General features: G+C 35.7%; 1 protein-coding gene across 5 annotated transcripts in view; it reads left to right on the top strand.

Moving 5' to 3' along the window:
* Positions 1–18,951, top strand: part of LOC150091709 (fibronectin type-III domain-containing protein 3A-like) — a 489,490-nt gene that overhangs the window by 376,600 nt on the left and 93,939 nt on the right. For all 5 annotated transcript variants that reach the window (XM_090376531.1, XM_090376557.1, XM_090376540.1 and 2 more), the window contains one exon: positions 15,998–16,170. In XM_090376531.1, the coding sequence (XP_090232657.1) occupies positions 15,998–16,170 (173 nt within the window). The remainder of the gene's footprint in view (positions 1–15,997; positions 16,171–18,951) is intronic.

The raw sequence follows: 18,951 nt of genomic DNA, 5'->3' as shown, positions 1-18,951 counted from the left end.
TAACATCATCAGTTGGTCCCACTGTATAGAATTTAAATACTGTCTCAGTCCATCGTAGTCGCCTTTACGGAAGCAATAACCCTTCCCTTTACCCCTAATGGTAGTTACCTCTTTCAGTAAATCCCACTTCAGCACACTGTGATCACTGCCACCTAGTGGTTCATTTATCTGCAGATTCTTAATGCATGAAGAATCACTGCTGATAATCAAATCAAGAGTATTACTCCCTCTAGTTGCCTCCTGAACATGCTGATGTAGAAAACAATCATCCAATAAATCCACAAAAGCCCTGCTAGTGTGTGAGTAACCAGCCCCTAAATTCCAGTCAATATCTGGGAAATTAAAATCTCCCATTATAAGACTCTCTGATTTACTGGCCCACTCTATTTCCCTGTACAGTTCCTTATTATACTCATCAGAGTCATTAGGCCTATAGCACACTCCTACTCTCAATTTTGATCTCCCAATGCTTATGTCACACCAAACTGACTCAACACTGCACTGTCCAGCGATGTCGACTGGCTTCACTTCCTTGGTTTTTATGTGTTTCTTAACTAATAGCAGGCGCTTCCGTAGCCAGGTGGGAAGGAGCAGCAGTGCGTAGCATACGCTTCTTGATTAGACCGGGGTTCGAGCCCGTCACCACCAAATACGGAATATGCGGAAAGGTCAGGGAATGACCACCGGAGCAATATGGCCTTAGTTGCTAATGCTCCTAAAAACCAAATAACAAATTAACTAATAGCATAACCCCTCCCCCCTTCCTATCCTTTCTGTAGATGTTGTACTCCCCAAATTGCAGTTCTGCATCCCTTATATCTGTGTGACACCACGTCTCTGATATCCCAACAATATCTGCCTTTGATGTTTTGAGCAATACCTCAAATTCATCAAATTTATTTACTAAACTCCTAGCATTGGTGTACACGCAAGTATACCTGCACCTGTTTCTATTCTTAGCTACCCGAACACAACCCATGTGTTTATTTGTACCGCAATGGCTCCCAGCAGTCTCTGAAATACCATGCATCTTGTTTTTCAGGCTTCTGCTCATTCTAATAGAAGCAGTGCAAGAATCTCTTTCACCTCTGCCAGTGGCTACTGTCAATCTATTGGTCTTTGTCTCCCCCCAAGCTAGCAGTTTTCCGACCCACCTAACACTGCCTCGATAGCATCAGCAAATATTCTTGCACCCTTTCTATTTAAGTGTATCCCATCCCTGTAGAAGCAATCTCTCCTGTTAACAAGTACAGTTCAGGCTGAAAAAAATTCTACCCCTTGAGCCTTGCACAATCTTTCCTGGGCCGAATTGATCGACAAGGCTCTCATCATATACTCCCTCCTATCGTGTCTGGGCAGAATTGCAGACACTTTCAAATTCAACCCTAATTCTCGGCTTTTGTTCAACAGTGACCTGTACTTAAGTAATTCTGCCGGTCTCCTACTCTTAATATTATTAGTGCCAACGTGTACAACTATATCACCTTTTGTGCCCTTAAAAGATGATATTCGCTCTACAACGTCATCAACCTTTGCCCCTGGCAGACATACCCTGGTCCTGTTCCACCTATCTTTTTTACAAAGCATGTTCCCCGTTTCCCTGAAAATAGAGTCACCAACAACTACTAGTTCCTTCGGGACCAGCGCATTCTGCCTTGGGGGTCGTCTCTGTGTCACGCGATGCCCAAGTGCAAGCTCTGGCGTTGATGTGGGCAGCTGAGAGCTTGATGGGCCCCTCAATTTAGTTTCTTCGAGGGCATCCACCCTGTCCTTCAAGCTCTCATATAGGCCCACAAGAACGCCGAGTTGTTGCCTGATATCGATACACTCCTTGCATCGCGCACACACAAAGACATCCCCCTTGGCAGTATCATGTCCCGTACCCGATTGCTCTGCAAACATCAAGCAAACAGTGCATTTTATAAGGCTGTGAGTCAGAGGACAACTGCCCCCCTCAGTTCTGCTCTGAGCCACAGCGCTTCCATTAGCTTGAGCCTTTTGCTTTGCTGCTCTGGTCTGAGTCATGATTCTATTAATTTATCAATTAATTATAATTAATTATGTTATGTTATTAATTATGTTAAATATAATTAATTATATTACGTTTGTAATCTAAGTCGTTATATGTATTTATTTAAACTTACAATTTAACTGCTAACGAAGTTCAACTAACGCTATCTAGTACGGCATACAACTATCGTATCACAATGGCGGGAAAATTACGAACGCTAGCGGAGTTGAAACACGTGGAAACCTTTACCGATACTTTTATGCAATTACAAGGCCGAGTAAAGAATAAATACACCAAGTTAATCAGAAAATCACAAAATAATGTTATACTACTAAATTTAAATCAAAAGTTTTAGAAAAACAATAATTTCAAATCAATAAATAAGAAAAATCCACTTAGCGGCTTGGAACACGACCGTCTCTAGTAGCAAACGTCTCTTGTTTGAGAGCACTGATCCAGTAAGGGGCTGATGTCAGCATTCTGTTCCTTTTGATGGCTAGGCTAAAGAGTGCTATGTTGTAAAAGGCTTTCTTAAATTTTTTTCTGGCACAATGAATGTCACAAAAAACTGTAATATGATCCACATGAATGAAATCAATCTTACCACACATGTCCAGCAAGTTTCGATTTAGTAACTCTGTCATATTTTAGGTCATTCCAGCATACTCCAAAGTGCTAATTCTTAGCCCTTCCCCCCATTGCAACATGCACAACACAATGATACAAAATGGAAATTTTCATGTTCAGGCTATAATTTCACCAGAATAACATGGAAATCTTTGTGACCTGTGCAATACGTTTTAATTTAATAATTAATAATTTTTAATAAATTAATAATTAACATTATTAATTTATTAGTTAATTTATATCACAGGCAGGATGTATCTGTAGTCAGGTATATTTAAAGTATTACTTATAAACTTGTTACAGATTTTTAGGAACAGATCTTGTAAATGCTATACCATATCAGAGTACACATAATGCTCTGTTAATGTACATAGTACATTTTTGTAACATTGTACACCAGTGTTACCATTAGTAAAGGCACATGATGCAAGAAAGCAAGCTTATATAGCATCAGCCAAAAAAAAAAAAAAGCCTGATATACCATCATCAATATCATTAATAAATACAGAAAACAACAATGGACCCAGCACTGAACCCTGAGGGACTCCACTAATAACATTAGTCCACGAACAGCAGTGTTCATTGATTACCACTCTGTCTTTTCCCACTCAACCATCTCTTTATCTATAGCAGCAATTTGCCTCCAATGCCACACTGCTCCAATTTGTGCAGGAGTCTTCCATGTGCAACAGTATCAAAAGCCTTTCTAAGATCCAAATATATGATATCAGAATTATTCCTTGCATCCAGTTCCTTTGTGACTACATCATAGTATCCAGTCAAATTGGTCAGACAAGACTTCCCCTTAACAAAACCATGCTGTGTCTGAGCTATAACTGAAGTCTTGTCTATATGATCTTGCAGTGCTTCTTTAACCAGTGCCTCCATTAATTTCCCTGTAACAGAAGTTAAACTAACAGGTCTGTAATTACTTGTGCCCTTTGATCCTCCTTTGTGAATTGGGGTCACATTTGCACATCTTGGCAGTCTAGTCTGCGCAGGAACCGAAAAGAGGAAGTTGTTCTATCTCGGCTCCGCATAGGACATTGTCACTTGACACATTACTATCTGCTGAGGGCAGACGATCGTCCTATGTGTAGAAATTGTGACACCATTTTAACAGTCCGTCATATTTTAATTGAATGTCCGTCCTTTTATAATGACCGCCGTTTATGTTTTAGCCATCTGTCTGAACCTTATACACTCAGACAGGTTTTAAACGACAATGACAATATGTCAGCTATTTTTAAGTTTTTACAACTTATTAATCTAAATAATTCAATCTAAAATATTTTTATCATTTTATACTACATGAACGTTTTAAATCGTATATTCTTTTAAAATAATATACAAATAATTTCAATTTTATATTCTACATCTTTTTGACTTGGCGCATTATAGCCTTAGATGCTAATGCGCCATAAAACAAACAAACAAACAAACAAACATTTGCACATCTACAGTCCATGGATACCTCCCCTGAGTCCAAGGGAGCTCTCATAATTATGGCTAAGGGTTTGCTTACTTCCTTTGCTGCCTCCTTTAATATAACTGGATAGATCCCATCCATCCCAGGTGCCTTTCTTATGTTTATCTTCAACAATTTCTCCTTCACTTTGCTCTCAGTTATTACAAAATCATCTAGCTCACTGCCAGAGTTTAATTCACCTTTGGTATTGTCCTCCCTGAATGTGTGAATGTAGATGCAAAATACTCATTTAGTTTGTTTATCTACCTGTGCAGGATCATCAACAGTTGACCCATCGATGTTTATTTCACACCAAACTGACTCGACACTGCACTGTCTAGCCATGTCAACATGGCTGGACAGCGTACTTCCTTGGATTTTGTGTGTTTCTTAACTAATTGCATAACCCCTCCTCCCTTCCTATCCTGTCTATCCCTCCTGTACACATTGTATTCCCCAAATTCCATTTGTATATTTCTTATATCTGTGTGACACCACCACGTCTCTGATATCCCAGAGACATGGTGTCACCCAAGGTTGGTCAAAACATCTTTTGATGTTTTGACCAACACCTCAAATTCATCAAATTTATTTTGCAAACTCCTAGCATTGGTGTACATGCTAAGTATACAAGCACCTTATTCTTAGCTACCCTAACAAAACCCATGTGTTTACTTGTACCACAATGACTTCCAGTAGTCTCTGAAATCCCCTGCATCTTGTTATCCAGGCTGCTGCTCGCTCATTCCAATAGAAGCAGTGCAAGAATCACTGCTTCTTATTGGAAGCAGTGCAAGAATCACTTTCACCTCTGCCAGCAGCTACTGTTAATCTATTAGTCCATGTATCCCCCTCTCAAGCTGTTTCTTAACTTTTTTTAATTATCACCCTCTAAAGGGCTTTTTTAGACAGTTTTTTTTTTTTCCTAATTGTCCCGCATGAAATTTTAAACAAGAAAATATTTTATGCTTGCTCTTTTGACATTAAAAACATTTTTACTTGCATTATTCCAAAAATTTTTAACAAAAAACAGTCATACAAAAAGCATTACTCAAGTGAAGTCATCGTCAGCTTCTGCCAGAAGCAAATTATTTTAACTTGTATTGTTGGAATCATACTTGTATGATGACAACAATAATTTATCTTCTACGGGATCAAATTTAATGAAATTTTGCATGGAGCTTCGTCTTAGCTGTATACTAGAGGATAAACTTTCAAACCTCTGAAAATTGCAGTAGTTTTTTCAAGATAGTGGAAAATACAAACTGTAATCAAGGAAATTTTCTCACATAATAAAAGGGATAATGTGGACTTATAGAATATCATTGAAAAGCTAAGGAATTTAGAAACAGAAATATTAAAGTTTTAGGATACAAAAAAAATGCTTTGGAAACTGGGAAATGCATTAATTTGAAAATGCATCTGGTTTCAAGTCACCTGGTGTTTTCAGATTGAATGCAATATTTTTCTTTACAATTAAACTCTGAGGCTGGAAAAGGGTTCTGCAAATTTCCAAAAACATTTGTCAACTTGGACATTGTTATATTATTATCCACGAATTTTATTAATATCTGAAAATTAAAATTTTTAATGTCTGTTGATGACTCTTAAATGTAAAACGCGTTAAATATGCTAGCAGCAGGACACTATATACCTGGTACAGAATTTTGTAAAATATTTATTCAGTGGGATCCCTGAGCCTGATGCTTCTTAGCTAAAAGTTCAATGTTCAGTATGATGTTAGTAAGTTTAATTCTGATGTCTCCTCTTGAACATATATCAATTTTGTTTCTTTCCTTTGTTAATATTTTATTTACTGAACTAAAACCACTTTCAACCATATAAGACATAGGAAAACAAAGAAGTACTTTGGCCATTTCAGACCACATTATTGGATAAAGAAGTTTAGTTGTTTGTGGAGTGGCTGAGTTGCAACAACTCAGCCATTCCTCCTTTTTCAAATTTATATTTTCATTCTTCATTACATTTTAATTCAATGAATTCTTCTTGAATTCCTTCCCTAGCAGACACTGCATCATTGAAAGCAGGCTCTGCATCGCATTCAATTGGATCTAACATCCATGGCTTCACTTCAAAAGAAAATAAATATGAAAATCTATTTTTCATTTCACCTTTTAAAGAACGCAAATGAACTGAATAATTCTTAAGATCATTCTCAGTGAGAGATTCATTGATTTCAGCTAACTCTTACATACCATGAAATTGTTTTCTCATTAAATTTCTTTCAAATATTTTCAGTGAAAGCTTTTAATATGTGTTTGCAATCTATCACCATAATTAATTTCCCTTGAAGTTGAATTGATATTTCATTAAGATTTTGAAAAATCCAAGCTGTATAATATATGCTGTTTTGCATTTGCTTATCTCCTTTGCTAAATCTATGTCTGCTTCGCTTTCTAAAAAATGAATTATTATATCAAAAAGGTTTACAAATCTTGTTAGACAGTTTCCTTTATAAATGTAAAAGAAGCCTCACATACTGTTCTTCCTTATCAACACTAAATTTTCTGAAAAGGCGATCATATTTGCTTTGTGATTTAATTTTATTGATGGTTTTAATAACTATATTGAGAGATTGATAAAGAATTGGACTAATATTTTTTGCAACCAGATGAAGTCAGTGAAGTGTATTGCAAGAACTTTGGGACATACTGCCTTTAGATGGGCCTATAAAACCTTTGTCTTCCAACCATGGAGGTAGCACCATCAGTAGCACAGGATACCAAATTTTCCAATGGTACTTGTTTTTCATCAAACCATGTTTACAGCAGCAAAAATAGATGCTTCAGTAGTCAGTTTCTATAGATTTTACAAACAACGTCTCTTCTTGTAATTTACAAGAAGTATGCCATTAGTCATCATCGAAACGTATGCCATTAGTCATCATCGAAATGAGAAACGTATGCCATTAGAAGGGCCTTATTGTCAGTAACTGTGGATTTATCAATCTGAATAGAAAATTTTATCGTTTTTAATTTTTCAGTTAGTTGTCCTTCAATGTTAACTGACATGTCATTGATTCATCTTCGAATTGAATTGTTGCTCAATGTCAGTGCTTTTAAAATACTGAAAGGATTTTGATTCATCACTGTTGAAATTACAGTCTCTAATGCAGGTTATATAACAGTCTCAGCAACTGTATGAACACTACCAATTTTTTCAGTGATTTCTGCAATTCTATAAGAAGCAATCATTCCATTGTCATTTGTTTGTGTGTTCTTAAATAAGGAAGTAACTGTTACATTGCTCAAAATTCTGTTTTAATTTTTTAAAATATTCAATATGTTTACCAATTTTATCAGGATATTTCTTTTTTAAGTGTCTAAAAGTCTTAATGGTTTCGTAGCCTCATTTGAAAAAGAACAATTACGCTTAAGACACGTGGGCTGTCTTGAGTCAAATGGGCATTCAATAAAACCATAAGCTAGATATTCATCCAGATACTGTCAACACTTTTTTTTCAGCACTTGCCATGATTAATGATGGGTTGAATAACTATAAATAATAAAATATAAACTATTTTTATTTAACTCTCATAGCCCATGTCACTCACAAAAGCACCGCCGATCAAAAATAAACAATTTCCACAGGGAAACAATAAATCAAAACTAATTGTCACTTAGAAACAATAGACTAAAACACTTCCTCATCCCATCCATACCTCATATATTGACCAATGAAACAGAAGAATAAATAAATAAACCACGCCCACCACATCGCCACCAAGATACAGCTGACAGAAAGGCGCAAACACCAAGGATTGCAGAGACATTACCTCTGAAAGCACTTAGGCATTTAATGCCTATGAAAAGCAAAGGTGGTTGAATTAAATCAGGCCCACTTTCTTCCTTCTATCAAAATTTCTCACTCACTCCTAATATAATATACCTATATGTTAAAAATCAGTTGTCTCAGGGGAAAATAAAACCCAATGAGAGAAATTAAATATTAAGGAATAGGATGTTGTTGGGTAGGTTCGAACTTTGGAGGGTCACAAACCATTGTATAATACCCATGATTTTTTTTACCCCCCAAAAAACCAATTTCTCCCCCGTTGAAAATCCCTGCGATACACTAACCAAACATTAATTTCCCATAAAATTCATGGAACTTGTCAACATACATTTTGCAAATATATATATTTTTTAAAAGAAATATGAATAAATACAGTTACTATGTATGCATGATAAACTAATCCTGTTTGAAAAAATTCATTAAAAGAAGCGGATGAGTTGCCTTCCTCCTGTCATAAAGACTCTTATAGCAAGTGGTAGTAATAGTAGTGGCATGTGATGCAAGAAAGCAAGTGTATGAGCTTATGCAGCATCAGCCAAAAAAAATCACACCATTCCCTCCAAATGCCTGTCCAGTTCCTCCTTAAATTTATTTAACCTATCAACTTCCACAATGACAGATGGAAGTTTGTTCCAGCAATTAACCACCCGCTGGCTAAAGGCAAATTTCCGCACATCTATTCTACATCTGTCTTTTCTTAATTTGAATTTATTGCCCCCTTAGGTTCATAATCTGAACAAGTGGAAGGATCCCATCAGAATTCAGCGTGCTCAATCCATTCAAGGCCTTATACACCTCAATCAGATCACTGCGCAGGTGCCTAGTCTCCAGCCACTTGCAATTTGCAGAACTTAAGCCTCTCTTGGTAGGATTCCCCTCACCAATCTTGTTGCCCTTCTCTGTACACGCTGAAGCAAATCTACATCCTTCCTAAAATGAGGCCTCGAGACCTGTACGCAGTACTCAAGGCGTGGCCTGACCATTGCCTTATATAGAGGGACAACCATCTCCTTTTCCCTGCTAGCAAAATTCCTATATATCATTGACTGCACAATATACCCAGGTCTTTTTCATTTTCTACCACCTTAAGTGTAGTACCACACAGTTGGTATGTTTCTCTGGGGTTCTTCTACCGGTATGCAGTACTTTGCATTTGTCAAGGTTAAACTTCAGTTGCCACTTCTTAGCCCATCTGCCCAAATTATCTAGATCCTGTTGCAGTAGCACACTGCCATTACTGTCATTAACAACCCTGCCAACCTTTGTATCATCTGCAAACTTCGACACTAAGCCTGATATACCTTCATCAATATCATTGATAAATATACAAACCAACAGAGGACCCAACACCGAACCCTGTGGGACTCCACTAATAACATTAGTCCATGAAGAGCAGCACCCATTAATTACCACTCTCTGTCTTCTCCCACTCAACCATCCTTTTATCCATTGTAGCAACTTACCCTTAATACCATTCTGCTCCAATTTGTACAATAGTCTTCCATGCGCAAGTGGTTACATTACAAGCATACTCTAATATTGAAAACATTACTTCTTCTTCTTCCAAAATTGATCAGAATCTTCTGTGACTCCTATTATATCTTCCAGCTTCATCATGATTTCTCATACAGACTTTTGAGCAGTTCTTTTGGTACTGATCATTTGGTAACTTAATAGTTAATGATCAGTGTCAAATAGCACTTCTTCAAAATGACTTAGATAGACATCATAGATGGTCAGAAAAGTGGCATGTATGTTTGAATACAGCAAAATGCAAAGTCTTGCACTTGGGAAACAGCAGCCCCAAAATAATTTATACACTTGGTGAGGGTTATATTAACCCCCACCAAATGTATAAGTTATTTTGGTTTTCCAAGGAGAGTAGATAGGTGTCAAGAAAGGTCCTGGTGTCCAATCCATGATTTATAAACTTTTGCTTGTAGAGGTTGGGAGGTCATTATCCCACTGTATAAAGCAGTTGTATGGCTGCACTTGTAATACTGCGTTGAAGTTTGGAGACCACGCCTAAAATAAGACATCAAGCTTCTTGAAAGGGTTCCAAAGACGGACACTGCATCTCAGCAGAAGGATACACGAAAGACTTAGAATATGTGGGCTACAGAACTTAGCAACTAGGCTAAGGGGACCTAAATGAGATTTATATCTGGGAAGAGAAATAAAAGGAATGAGGATGGAATATTCCCTATTAAAAAATTCCAGAACTTGAAGCCAAAAAATTCAAATTGGGGGGTAGGGGGGAGGTTTAGACTGGATTTCAGGGGAAGTTCTATTTTAGTCAGTGAGTTGCTAATTACTGGAATAAGTTGCCTTCATGAATGGTTGAGGCTGATAGCTTGGGAAACTCAAACATCATTCAAGCTGGATGGGTACCTTTCTGAGGAGGGAGTCACAAACAGATAGTTTATTTTATTATTATTCTTTTTTAAATTAATTAGTTTATTTATTTATATTTTTGGCTGGTGCAGCAAAAGCTTTAGGCTTCCTTGTGCCATGTGGCTGATACTAATACTTCATACTAACTTGTATTAAATGGATCACAGTCACTACCCTCAATATCACCTTCTCCCAAGAGGTTCTCATAGATAACTTTTGCCTTCTCTGGAATTTGATGCATACATTTTTCTTTGATTTCTATTTTAAAAGTCTTTCCATTTCTACTGTGTGCATGAGTGGAAGTAATTTGCTCTTTATCCTTTGCTATTGTACCTTTTATAACAACTCATTTTTCATAGATACCATTCCTTCACCACTTTCAGCTCTTATTTTCAATTTTTCTTCAAAAGTAATTATGTGTCTTTTCTTTTTTGCCACACCATTTGGAAGAGCACCCTCACTTTGTTTTCTCTTTTCATTCATCTGAACTACGTAGTATCAAACTCTTCTACAAGTTGTTGTTGTTGTTCTGTTGTTCACCAAACTATGAAAATGAGTAACCACAATAGCAGCCTGTTTCAAATTTCCAAAATGGTACTAAATTTGAAACCACAACCTTTGTTTTAGCTTTGCTTGTTGTTTACAAAGATAACATTATAGTGTGACAAAACCTGAAACTGTACATCACTGCAGGTATATTGTAAATATATTACATTAGGCATATGGTTTAAGTATGGGATTTCCATATCTCCTGATGTACAGTAACAGAGTGTACTAGCTGAGGCAGTGACATACATAGTTCTGACCTATAAAAAACCTCTGTGGTTGACATAAATGGGAGCAAGCATTTTCACATAGGAAAGAGAACTTCCAGTCAGTTGTTTTAACTATATAATGAGGCCTCCAGACATTTTAATACCATAACTTTGCATCCCTATTATAGCCTTTGCATGCTATATTCTTCACGTGATCTATCTGTTTGGGGGATAGCAGTCAGTATAGGTAAGAAACAGAGAAAGAGGAGCAAAACATTAACAAAATTATATAAATAGTTTTATCCATCTTATATTTCTGCCAGATTTCCAGTTTTCTTGGAGTTCTACAGAGAGTTTACTCTTTTTCTGGATTTTAGTGTTTGTAATATATGCTTTTTCAAATTTGTTTCTGTGGTGCTTTTCAAAAATATATTTGCCAAATATAATGATATGGGGAGGAGAGGCAGTTAGCCACCTAACTACCTTTAGGTGACTCTCCTTTTGCACAGAGTATGATACTGCTGAGCAAGTAATAAAACATGTAATTTCAGTTTTATATTATTATCATACCGCTATTGTACCTGGTGGCACATAGCTGTCAACTCTCCAAATTACAAAGGGGAATGTGTTTTTTTTTATTCAATTTGACCCTTCTCCATCTCATAATCATAACATAAAAAAGATGGACAGAGTTTCTCCATCTTTTTACAAAAACACACATTTTTTTTTTTTTTTTTTCACAAAAATAATAATAAAACTATATTAAAATTTGGTTTTTATTTTGCAAATTGCTGCTTATTTTCATAAAAAAATTGGCCATAAGGTATGCTGTGGTTGTCTAAGTTGTAAAATAGAAACGTATGAGATAATAGCATTGTTCTCTGTGATGTGATATGATGAAGCTAATTAACATCATTCAGTGAGATGCCAAAGATATAACAATTTCAGAAGACACCAAGATTTTCTTTTTCCATGTATTATAAAATTTAAAAAGGTAACATGTTTAGATGTGATATTTCAGTTTTAAGCAGTAGTAAACATGATATACTCAGACATTTGCAAACATAAGCATAATGACAGCATGCAGTACATAGAAATGCAAATGAAGTTTGCATTTTATGTTGATGATGTCATATGTGCTGAATGTTTATTTGCATCTTTTGTCATAGAACATAATCTTCCTCTGAAATTGTGCGGATTGCGTAGGCACATTGTTCAGATGTGTTTCCTAAGAATGAAACAGGAGCCTCGTGGGTAGCACAGTTAGAATCACTGTCCTCCCCACACCAATTGAAAAAATCTAAGTTCAAATCCCGTTGATCACATGTGGAATTTTAATGGGCCTTTTTTTCACAACATGGTCGAGTTAATTGGTCTCAGGTGAGGGCAGCATTGTTTTTTTCCACTGTAAACAAATTTTTTCATCATCCAAACGTTCAATCACTCACAGAACACACTCAATTTACAGACAATATATATAGTGCAGATAGATGGCTCTCTGTCTTCTAACTTCTCCACTAAGTAACTTATGTACCTAAAACCCTACAGCAACAACAATGCAATAATGAAAAATACAGCTCTGGAAGAACAGAAACAATCATTGTTAATGAAATTGCACTTAGATTAAGAAGAGGTAATGATGGCTCTGAAAAATGGGCCATTTTTGATTGCTACAAATAACAGTAATCAAAATGATTCCAGCTATGGTGACCTATCAAAAAAATAAAATAAAATAAATAAAAAATTGTCAAATCGAAAGCTGCTCACTCTCAATGCCAGGACTGTAAGGCAACTCTACAGGGTACAACATTCGGCAGATTTTTCTGAACAACCTGAAAGCATATGTAATTCCTTCAGAAACTGTCTTGTGCTTATTGTTGTTAATTTGCCTATTATAGTAGGCCAAATTAACTAAAGCAGCAAAGGCATAAAAGGGGCGATTGAGCACTTGGTGGTAATAGCCTTTTTTTCACTTTCTTATTCCAAAGGTGTTTTTCCTTCTTGTTGGAAATTTGCTCATATCCAGCCAATTCCTAAAAAGGTACTGGTTCCAGTTATCATCCTATTGCAATTACCTCTACTCTTTCTAAAGTAATGGAGAGATCAATTAACTGCCAACTCTTAAACTACCTAGAATCCTTCCGTCTGATCAACAATCGCCAGTATGGATTCCATCTGTGTCAATCCACTGGTGATATTCTGGCTTATGTTACTCATTTATGGACATATTCAATGGAAAAGTACGGTGAAACACAAGCAGTTGCTCTTGACATCTCAAAGGCTTTCGATCATGTTTGGCATAAAGGTCTTCTAAACAAGCTTCCATCTTATGGTTTGCCAACTGTTTTTTGTAACTGGTTATCCAGTTTTCTCTGTGATCGCTCATTGAGGGTGATGGTAGATGCTCTCTGTCTTCTAACTTCTCCACTAATGCCGATGTCCCCCAAGGTTCAGTTTTTTCCCCCACTCTTTTCCTCTTGTGTATTAATGACCTTCTTCCATTGACTGGAAATCCTATCCATAGTTTTGCCGATGATAGCACATTGCATTCCACTTTCCATTTTGAGAAACTTTGCCCTGCTGAATCAGCTTCAACTTCTCGAATATTCACTACCAATTCCTTAAATGCTGATCTCCAGGTAATTCTCCAGTGGGGCGCAGACAACTTAGTTAATTTCAATCCTTCTAAAACTCAGTCTTGTCTTATATTTTGCAAAAAGGATTATCAAAAAGATTAGCTTATCTTTGGTGACACTCCGATTTCTAGGCAAAATGATATATCTTTTTTGGGGATTACCTTGACTTCTAATCTCTCTTGGCACAAGCACATTACAAATTGCAAATCTGCCCTGCCATGGAATATTGTTCCCACGTCTGGGAGGGTGCCCCTCCAAACCTCTCTCAGGCTCTAGATTGAACCACGTGGAGAAATACCACGTGTGGAGGTACCGTGAGCCTGCTACTTAAGGAGATGTTGCAGGAAGTCATTTCACTGTTGAAAAAGGGAGCTGACGCTCCCGAAAGCTTCAGGTTTTTAGCGCTTTTAATGTTTTATATTTTAGCAAATTTTATTGTAAATGATCTTTTATTACAGTTTTTAGCATTCCGCAGTAGTTTATTGTAAATATTTTTGTGTAAAGATTGTAGTCATATTAAATTTTAAATTTTATTCAATGGTCGGTGTATGAATTTATATATATTTTTAGACATCAGGCTCTAGATTCCATTCACAAGAGGGCAGTTAGGTTAATTAATGACTTCTCTCTAACAGAGTCTCTCCACTTGCTGTTCCACAGACGTACTGTTTCTGCTGCATGCCTTTTCTACAGATACTTCCATGGGCACTGTTCTTCTGAATTGGCTTCTATAATTTCTGCTCTCTCTTTCAAAACAGTCCGAACCCGTGCCGCCACCAGCCAACATCCATTTACTGTCCAACTTCAAACTCACAGAACCAACTTTTCATCTTCCTCGTTTATTCATTAAACTGCCGTTTTCTGGAACAATCTTCCTTCATACGTATTTCCTGAAAATTACAGTCTACAGAAGTTCAAGTCCAATGTCAACAAATATCTTCTTTCGTCTTCTCAACCTCCAACCCAAGAACGGTCCTAAGTACTATAGGTTCTAATACCTCTCGTGTTTGGGGTTTTCATAAAAAAAAATAGGCATCTAGTTAATTTGTGTGCTGAAAAGGGAGCTACATGCCTTCCTGTGAAAGTGGATAAATATTTGGTGGAATTTACTACTGTCTAGAAAGAAGTGCTAAAAGGAAAGATAGAGTTAAATTTTCAAATGGTGCACACCACTGAATTAAAAAAGATTCTGAGCATGTATGTACATATTGGCTGTCTTTGGTTAAATGTGTAACTAGACTGGTAGAACAGGGGCACCTTTTGAGAAATTTGTTGAAAGAAAAGGTTAGAAGTGGAGGAAAAAGCAATATGAGCACTTTTTTGGAGTTACCAAATTGAAAAATACAACAAATAATCTCGGAGTGGGGGGAACTGGCATGGTCAAATCCATTTCATGATCGAAAAGTTTTGATAGAAGACAAATTGATAAAGTCATTTGTTTCTCTCTGTCTCTCTGTCTTTTGGCTTAAATAACATATTTTCTTGTTTCTTTTAAATGTTATGCCAACATTTGAAAATCCAAACATAGTTTACAATGCAACTTACTTCACTTCCATGTACTTGAAGGGTCATCACTCCTAGATATCTTGAAAAATATTATGTGCAAATTTATCTTACCAACAGTTTTCAAATCTTCCATTTTCAAAATTGATTACCATAACAGACTAAACTAGACAGATGATCATTTCTACTCCAATATCGTGGAGGGTCTAAAACAAGTGGTGATGGTCTTGTTCTCTTGCTGTTAATTGCCCATTACAAGTATCTGACAGAGTTTATAGGTTTATGTTATCTGTATGCTATAAATTAATTTTTTTAAGAATTATCTGATCACATTTTCAACTCTGTATTAGTTGCAATAAACAGCAAGTTTTTTTATGATTTCATCCTCTATATGAAGAATGTAATAAAGTCAGAAACACTGAAAAATACCCTAGGTCTTTCATTCTTGTTTTTCATGTTTTTGACATTTGCAAAAATAAGTTAAAAATAAACTTGTGGTCAATGATAGTAATGTTTTGTGATTGTTTTGGAGATTTATATTTAGTTTTCACTTGGCAGAAGAAAGACAGCCACCTGTTTTGTGCATGGCCAGTGTTATCAGAAATGGAATATAACTGAAACAGATATTAGGGTGATGGCACCTTATTAAAAATAAAAAACTTTACTGCTTCTGAAAAGTAAAGTGCTGTTTATTTGTTATACAATACCAAAGGAACTTATGCTAATATTTGTGAACTGTTACTAGGTGTGAAACTTCTTAAGTTCTTTTTATTTAAACATTTTATAGCATATCCTGAAATTGATGGTGGATCACCAGTAACTGAGTTTGAAATTGAGATGATAAATCCAGATGATATATCACGTCAAGCTTACAGGGGGCCAGACACAGACTGTGTTATTGCTGGCCTTTTACCTGGCAGGTTGTATCTCTTTCAAGTGCGGGCTTACAACAAAATTGGAGTAAGGGAAAAAATTACTTTTATATGCCATTTACTTTTAGATATCTTATTATAACCATTTCATTTTTATGCATTCTTTCCTTTCTTCTATGTATATTCTTTAAGATTGCTTATGAAATTACAGTCGAAATTGGTTATAACGAGCATCAAGTAACTGACAAAATTTCCTCATTATAACGATTATTATGAGTTAAATCTACCTCTTATTTTTTTTAATTCTCAATAACTTGATAAAAAGATAGATTCAAAAAAACAAAAGAAATATTAGAGAGAGAAAAAATAATAATAGTATATACCTACATATTATTTGTATTATATGCTTGTGTTCGATTTTTATTCGGTTATTTGGTTTTTAAATTGATCCAGCCAATCATTGTTACATACAAAATCGTCGCATCCAAATTGTTTAGCAAATTTTTCCGCTTGAGCCTTCAAGATCGGACCGTCTATTGAAAATCCAGCACTTCTTTGTGTAGTGAGCCATTGAAGCAATGCTTCTTTGGCGTTTGAACCTCACACTTTCTATTTTTTTTTTTTTTTTTCCAGTTATGTTCTTTTCCAGTGCCGATATGTAAACATGTTTATTCTTGAACAATGTCAATACTGTTGAAAAGGACAAAGAAAACTTTTACATACTTCAACATTTTTTGCACCACATTCTAAGGCACGAATAATTTTAACTTTTTTGTGAATTGAGAGACTTCCTTTTGTTAGTAGACATATTTCTGAAGGAAGAGTTTGTTTCTGACTGATTTTACTTTAAAATGACAGTAAAGTGATCTGCATACAAAGTTCTTAGAAGGCCCAAATTCTTTTCCAAAATTCTTAGAAGTCCTGAAATAAATTTATAGTTCAGTGAATACAAGACGGTAATGCGACAAGCGGAATGCCAATGCACTATTGTATAGCCCGCGTACCCGAAATGACAAGGTCATAAACCAGCCTCTAATCCGATGCAGGTGGTGATAAAAGATAAGTTGCCCTTTTTCAGGGCGCCTTCGTAGCCAGGTGGGAAGGAGCAGCAGTGCGTAGCATAAGCTTCTTGATTAGACCGGGGTTCGAGCCCGTCACCACCAAATACGGAGGATGCGGAAAGGTCAGGGAATGACCACCGCATATCCCAGAGCAATATGGCCTTAGTTGCTAATGCTCCTAAAAACCAAATAACAAACAACAAACAAACAGCCCTTTTTCATTTTTGTCTATTCCAAGGATTGGGTTTTTTCGACTACCCAAGCAATTAAGAATGTTTGCATAGTTACCAAAATTTGTATGGGAATATGCATAAATTAAAATCATTATGGCTTTTTGCTCGTTACAGCCGTGATCTCGTTATTTCCATGCTTGTTATAACCAAGGTTGACTGTATTTTATTTTATTATTATTATTTTTTACTTAAGTGTTGCTTATATAAAATTAATAATGGTTTAAAATTTTGAATAACTAATATACCACCCAATTCTTTCAATTTAGTGGAAGAGTTGGTAGATATGTTAATATACTCCAGTACTTTAGTGTGTCATCCGGTTTTGTGCTAAGTTTAATTTTCTTCTGTTTAGTCAAGTTTGTGCATCTTTTTCAAATACACACGGGTATATCATTTATTATTATTATTATTATGTTATTTATTTGTTTTTTCAATAATGGGCCTACCAGATTTAATTAAAACCAACATTAAGTGATTCTGCTCCTGTTTAGCCAAAGTATAGTGGCCTGATTTCAGCATAAATTATTTATTTCTGGACTGTAGTGGTGCATGATTTTCTACATGGGTATTTTAATCATTTACTTGGAAATAAATTTTAAAAAATTCATCATCTTCATATGCAAAGGAAACGTTATTTAATTTTCATTCAGTGTTTTTCACCACATAATGCCTTGCCATTCATTCATTCATTATCTTTAGCATTCATTATTAGTACCTTTGCATGATTTTGGATGAAGTGTGCAGATCTAGCATATAGCATTCAAACTTTAATGGGAAAATATTACAGTTACTTCAAATACAGACAATGGCAGTTGAAAAAGATTATTTTCAAGAATTTAGAGTTGTATATACTGATATATTCTTCTGCCTTTGAAGTAGGTAAGGAAGGTTTCCATTTAGCAATTTGTGCCAGTGTTAATATATGACATGGCAGGAAAGTGATGGTACTCACTATTAAGTATATAACCTTTTTTTTTTTTTTTTTTTTGCCAAAAGTGGAAAGGCTGATTTAGATATTATAGAGTCTTTTTGTTGCATTTTTGGTATAATACAACTGTCCCATGACATTACCCATGCTCCTCATTATTCATAAATATGTTTCCTAAATCTGAAATGCTGAAAAGAATAGTTTGGGTAGGACAGATGATAGCTGTTTTGAATGAAATGACATTGGATATAGCAACTAGAATTTGCAATTTATATTTTTACTATTTTTGTTTCAACTGTTGCTAGTAACAGTAGTTTCTAAGACTTATCCCATTGTCATAATGTTTATCATTATACAGAGAATTGTGGCTCTACTTTCTGTACTTGCCTTGGGTGGTGGTTCTACAAGATGAAATATATAATTTGATGAATTATATATAGATTTGCTTCTTTCAGAATTTCAGCATATAAAATACCAGTTGAACACCGCGTGGCATTTTGTAGTGACAGTGCTATTGTTACTGCAAGCCACATAGAAGGGTGTTGCAGCAATAATTAAAGAGTATCAGTGAGGACTGATTATTATAGAATGTTTTTGCCCTTTAATCTACTTAGCTGCAGAAAAGAAACAAGTTTGCTTTCAGGGTG

This window comes from Mastigoproctus giganteus, chromosome 1, assembly GCF_048544385.1.
Source record: "Mastigoproctus giganteus isolate SK-2022 chromosome 1, ASM4854438v1, whole genome shotgun sequence".
Lineage (NCBI taxonomy): Eukaryota > Metazoa > Arthropoda > Arachnida > Uropygi > Thelyphonidae > Mastigoproctus > Mastigoproctus giganteus.
The sequence above is the reverse complement of the archived record's forward strand: the minus strand, read 5'-3'. Positions and strand labels throughout refer to the sequence as shown.